This window comes from Brachyhypopomus gauderio, unplaced genomic scaffold (assembly GCF_052324685.1).
Source record: "Brachyhypopomus gauderio isolate BG-103 unplaced genomic scaffold, BGAUD_0.2 sc95, whole genome shotgun sequence".
Lineage (NCBI taxonomy): Eukaryota > Metazoa > Chordata > Actinopteri > Gymnotiformes > Hypopomidae > Brachyhypopomus > Brachyhypopomus gauderio.
The window spans coordinates 993,668-999,422 of record NW_027506916.1 but is presented as its reverse complement, the minus strand read 5'-3'; the positions used below and the strand labels follow the sequence as shown (position 1 = coordinate 999,422).

At 44.4% G+C, this 5,755-nt stretch overlaps 1 protein-coding gene across 1 annotated transcript; it reads right to left on the bottom strand.

The window, feature by feature from the left end:
* Positions 1–2,205: 2,205 nt before the first annotated feature.
* gbx2 (gastrulation brain homeobox 2) lies at positions 2,206–5,755 on the bottom strand. The gene is made up of 2 exons (XM_076992650.1): positions 4,773–5,755; positions 2,206–3,491 (listed from the first exon to the last, which is right to left on the bottom strand). Exons 1-2 carry the CDS (start codon positions 5,272–5,274, stop codon positions 2,974–2,976), a joined length of 1,020 nt encoding a protein of 339 aa, XP_076848765.1. The 5' UTR covers positions 5,275–5,755; the 3' UTR covers positions 2,206–2,973.

Below are 5,755 nucleotides of genomic sequence, written 5' to 3'. Positions count from 1 at the left end.
GATGAAAGGTGGAACTGAGCCTCTAAATCTAATATAAATAAATGAAATATGTTTAGCGGATTCATATAAGTACGAATGTAAACAGTGCAGCATCTGTATGCTGTGATACAGAATTCCTTGTGTGTACTTTATGCACTAGAGAGGTGTGTTCTCTACCTGTATCAAGGTGTTCATCAGATGGGACTGAACTCTGGAAAAAAAGATTTCCCCAAAGATGGAAGTCTTTGATTGGTGAGCAATTTAAGATCTTTATTTCATTAATTAAGCTATTAAAATCCCCCAGTGAATTGGCTGAAGGTACTTGGTACACTGATACAGATTTGGTCACTTGCAGGTGTGTGTGCGTGCGCACGCGCGCTCCAGTCTCGGACGCTTATTGGTTCTCCGGCTCGAGCCTGTTAGGCGCACGAGGCTTAGGTCTCGTTCTCCATCAGAATTAATCATCGGGGGTTAATTTGAAGCTTAGACAAGTTGCTGTTAATTTAGTGCGCGAGGGACATGCTGTAGTGAAAGGCTGTGGCTCGAGTCTATCCCCCCGGGCCCCATTCATCTGTCAGCCACGACGGCCAGGCTTGATTACAATTTGCAAAAAAATTCATTAGAGTTAAGGCAATTGTCAGATCTCTCACTGCCCCCCCCCCCCCTCACCCCCCCCCCCACCCCCCCCCCCCCGCACTGTGAGTCTCTCGTAACGTCTATCTTACATTTGCGCCTTTTTGTGCTGCACGTTCCTTCATCTGCAGCGCTTTTCACTTCCACACATTTCAGGCTTTGTGGTTGTCGTGTTGGTTGTAGAAGTGATGGAGGATATTTGTGTGTGTTACAGGAGCGGTACTGATGGAGCAGTCAGGGCTCGGTGGGCTTGTTGTTCCGCACCTATAAATCTGTTCTTTAAGTGTTTGAATTTAAAACATACATTTAAAGCAAATCTATAAATCACTGAAAACTACGCGTTTGTATTCGGGCTGTTTTGTTTTGCTTTTGCGACATTTCCGGTAATATTCTTAGATTATTTGATATTTTCTTTTTATGGTAATTTTTAGAACATGCTTGCTGTATTATTTAGATATTTATTTTGGCCGTTTTCAGCTGTCTTTGCAGCCCGATCTCACATTAACGTTCAAGATAATGAATGATTGTTTTCGGACAACGACGCCCGGAGGGTTAGCTGTCCCACCGAGCAACAGATTACCAATAATACAAGATTTTTTGTAGCAACGTCTTTTACGAAAATGTCCAAAAATAATCCAAATTTAAGCATTCACTTGCGAGCAGCTTTTGATCAATATTTGTTTCTGTAATGCCGCTGTGCGCGTTGACAGCATCAGCGTGTGTGAGGCGTTAACCTGGCGCTGCTGTCTTATCCACAATGGATTCGTTTTACACATTTTAACATATGCAACTGAAAATTAGAATTAGTTTGTCACTGACAATTTATTATTATTATTATTATATATATATTTTTTTACAAATTTCTTTCCCTTTTTCTATTTATTTTATGCGAAGCCCAATTAATCAAAGAACGCAGCAACTTAGATTTAAACGCACGGCACTGTAAAAAACAAAACGATGACAATAAAAATAAAATACTGTGGAATATCGCATATTGAATCCATTATGTATCGATCAGGTTCAGTACAGGGGTCAGTTCTAAACTGTTACTGGACCCCCGAACCTGCAGAGGTGCCCGGGCCAGGCCCACAAACACCCACGCGCTCAGTCCCACACAAACTACATTAGTGTCACTCATGCTCCATGACCCTAATACCCCCTAATGCCCCATAACGCCCCATAATGCCCCACTCACCCCGCCTGGACACCCCACCCCCACCCCAGCGGGACAACATGAGATTATTCTCCGACAATTCCCTGGGCATATTTCGCCTGAGACAAGATTTGACACGGTTTGGACTATACCACGTTCAAACAGTTATGAATAATAAAAGGGAGTTTTTGAGACTAAAGTCAAATTAATTGAAAAATTTTTATTGTTTTTATCATTGAAATTACCACTAGAGCTAAAGACTGTTAAATAAAAATATACATAGCAAAGGTCTTTTAAATTGTAATATATTTTGCCCTGACGTCTCACAACGCCCCTCCCCCTAACAGAATCCCAGGTTGAAAATATACAAGCGCCATAATTTAAATAATGTTTCTGATGAGGTGGTCACTTAAATTGTAAGAAAAAATCGGACAAATTGTTCATAGTTACTGATGGTCCACGTTTAATCCACACAATAACTTCAAATCAAAATAGTCATCAATGGTTTAGCAACTTTTTTAGCACAATATCAAATAAATTAGCAACTTGCCCCATGAAATCAGAAAATGTTAAATTAAAGAAATCGAAAACGAATTGATAATAATCCACTACTAATACCCATTTATTAAATCATATTAACAAAGAACACGGATTTAATAGAGGTGGTTAAGGGGATGGCGCTGGTTCTTACTTTCAGTGGGACTGTGTCAGTTCTTCAGGAATGTGGAGTCCAGGTTCCCTTTAAAATCATCATCAAAATCATCATCATCATCATCATCAGAAACACGCGCCATCCTAGAAACCTCGCGGCGGCCAACAAAAACTACAGATTTGAATTCAACTTTATTAACTCATCTGTTTGAAATGTACAGCTAAACCGTGAACAGTCTGTCTCTGATTTGTTCATAATTTGGTCCGCAACATCTCTCTCTCTCTCTGTCTCTCTCTAGTTCTTTCGTTCTAAGAGGGTTCAGTCAGTTTCTGTTCCCAGGTACCAGAACCCAGAGTCACCTGAAGCTGGGCCGGGCCTATAAGCAACGCACCAGCCGTCGCTTGGTTTGAATTTCATTTATTCCTCACGGGCAAACGTAGATATCCACTTCAAAATCATTATATTCATATCTAATATGTTGTTTTAGTTTAATCTCTAAAATGATTAATTTATGTTAACGCATTTAGTATTTGGTCCACCTTTAAAGAGAAACGTATCAAGGTCTTGCTTGTTCTAATTGTTGATGTTGGCTCCGTATTGCAAACCGGCTGACGTGCACCGGAATGGGTACCACGATTTTGGGGTTTCTGGAAGGTTCGCCGGCTTTGGTGTTCACGTTGCCCGCCTTCACCCGTTTCCACTTGGCTCTGCGGTTCTGGAACCAGATCTTGACCTGCACCTCGCTGAGCTTGAGCGCGTGGGCTATCTGCGAGCGCTCCGTCAGGGACAGGTATTTCTTACAGTGAAACTCCTTCTCCAGTTCCAAAAGTTGTTCGCTCGTAAACGCCGTCCTCCGTCTCCGGTTTTTGCCGGTCGACGTGGTATTGCCAGAACCGTTTCCACCGTGGACGCCGTCGTCGAGTCCCCCGTTGGCGTCTCCGTCTTCTTTCTGACAGAGCGCGCTGCCGGTCACGTTGTCGTCGGAGCTGTAGTCTAGATCACTGTCCATGGAGAAGCTCTCGTCTTTCCTGTTGTACTCGTCTTCCTTCGATTCGTCTTTGCTATGACTTCGTACTGTGGAGAAAAAAACACCGAGATCAGATCACTTAATCTTGACAGCTGGATTGCCAAAAGGGCAATAAATGTGGTGATAGACGTGAGATTAAGATTATTCGTCTACTGGTTCCAACTCCGGGGCCACTGGTTGCGCCACGCGGTCTGTTTAGTGCAGCCGGGTTCACGCGCAATTACGCACGGCGTTCCTTTTGGAGAGCTTCCAAAAATAATTCGGATAAATAAAAAATAACGTGTTATCAAAAACTAAAGAAACAAATAAAAATTTTAAAAAGCCATAGTGTGCGGCTAAAGGTCGTGGATGTGCTTACATTAATATTTTATAAAGTTTTATTTATTTTTTATTTTGATGTATTCGTGTTTTAAGGGGCAGTGTGTTTTCTGGAGCGCTGCCCCGTTGGCGCCTCTCACGACCCGTTCTACTCGTGTGCTGGTCAGTGTCATGCGCCATTTTCCCTACTTTGCACACGTCTAAATGATCGAGGTGACATTGAATTTCGCTTACGGATTCACATACATTTAAACACCGCGGCCTGCTCAATCCCTCAATTAAAATGGGCTAATTTAGTCATTTGAAGTACTTCGCCTTGAGGCAATATTCCCTGAAAAGCTGGCTAAGGGCCTTTAATACACACTTGATAAGTGAGTTTCACACCACTGCAGCCTCAACCGTAACACCGTATTTCCTGGGGCTTTAACATCATTATTTTGTCATAAAAAATTGAGTGACATTTTAGAAGACAGTCTCCTTTTTTGTCTTTGGTGTGCTATCTCCTTCCTTTATATGAAAGAAATGGGCCCCAATCGGAAATGTGATTTATTTCCCCGTAACGCTATTAAATAGGCCAATTTATTCACACGAAGCCTGTAAATCTTTATCCAAAATGTCCCCCTTTCAAAGTTATATAATAAATACATTAATAAAAATACATATTCGAATGGAGGGCTTATAAAAAATTTTTTTAAACATTTTTATGGAGCGACGGCTGTTTCACAAAAGAGAGGATTTCATTCATGAAACCAGAACACCAAACACAACGACACCCGTTCTGTAGAAAACAAGTTCAGACCATCACATATTCCGTGTCATTAAGTGTAGTGGACTTACAAAACACCGACGTTTCACACATCGTTACAAACAACATCACACTGTGTGTCGGGCTACAGTGGGCTATCGTACAAAGTTTAAATATCGATAAATACATTAGAATTAAATTAATTTCTAGTTTGTGGTGTAGATGAATGCTTCTCGCTGTGTAACATCACTAATGAGACTCTCACCTGTGGCGCACTGCACCGACTCGTCGTGGAACGGAACTAGTGCTGTGGACTCTTTCGTTAGAAAAGTTTTCCCATCGTCACCGTCCAAACGAATATCCTGAGATTTATCGAAGACCGCGTGAAGAGACTGAGAGCCGAACTTCCGGGCTGCGTCCTGTGGCGAAGGCGAGAACCCCCCCGGCAGGGTGGCCATGAGCGAGGTGGTGAGCGCCATGCCCTGCGCCAGGCTGGAGCAGAACCCGCCGGGCAGAGCGGGGATGTGGTGCTGCGGGTGCGCCGCGGGGAGGCCCTGCTGTAGCGGGGACTGGGTCAGGCCGGGCGGGGGAGGGGGCGGCGGCAACACCACGGACCGGTAGGGCATGAACATGGGGTAGCCAGTGTACACGAAATGTCCCGGACTGGGCTGCGGCGGGCCGCCGATGAGGGAGTCGATGCTGAAGGCAGTGGTGGTCCCCACCGGTCGCTGCATCATCATGAAGGGTGAACTAAACGCTGCACTCATAAGCTCGTGTATCTACAGAACCAGCAGCGATACTGGGACGAGACTCCCGTGGACGTCGCAGGTGCCGATATGAACAGAGTCACAAACAAGCGGATTATTTTATGGTCTTGGTAATCCTGTGATAAACTGTCCGTTTTCCGGCTGTTTAAACCATTGACGCGCGTTTATGGTCACCAGCAGTGGCGGTTCCGTTCTCGGAGCAGCACACGAGAAACGCAAAACTAACACGGCGTTGGTAATTCCGTGTTTAATGCGTCTGAAAGTCCGATCGCGCAAAAAAAGGACATGCCAAGTGTCCCGTCTGTCACGCGCAAGATGATGTTCCCTCCTCGAGCGTCTTCAGCCTCGTGCAACTTCCTTTGGGTCGTGTTCAGAGCGACACGAACTCTCCGTCACCGCATCATCTACGTTCAGCTACTGAAGTGTTAGTTTGAATTCCGCTCCCCGGGTTTAAGCGCGCAGTGCAGCAGCACCACCCACA

Excerpts from the sequence above, each read along its gene's own strand:
- gbx2 (XM_076992650.1), bottom strand. The coding sequence starts at position 5,274 with ATGAGTGCAGCGTTTAGTTCACCCTTCATGATGATGCAGCGACCGGTG. Across the intron at positions 3,492-4,772 it reads GTCGGTGCAGTGCGCCACAG|TACGAAGTCATAGCAAAGAC; the intron begins GTGAGAGTCTCA and ends TTTTCTCCACAG.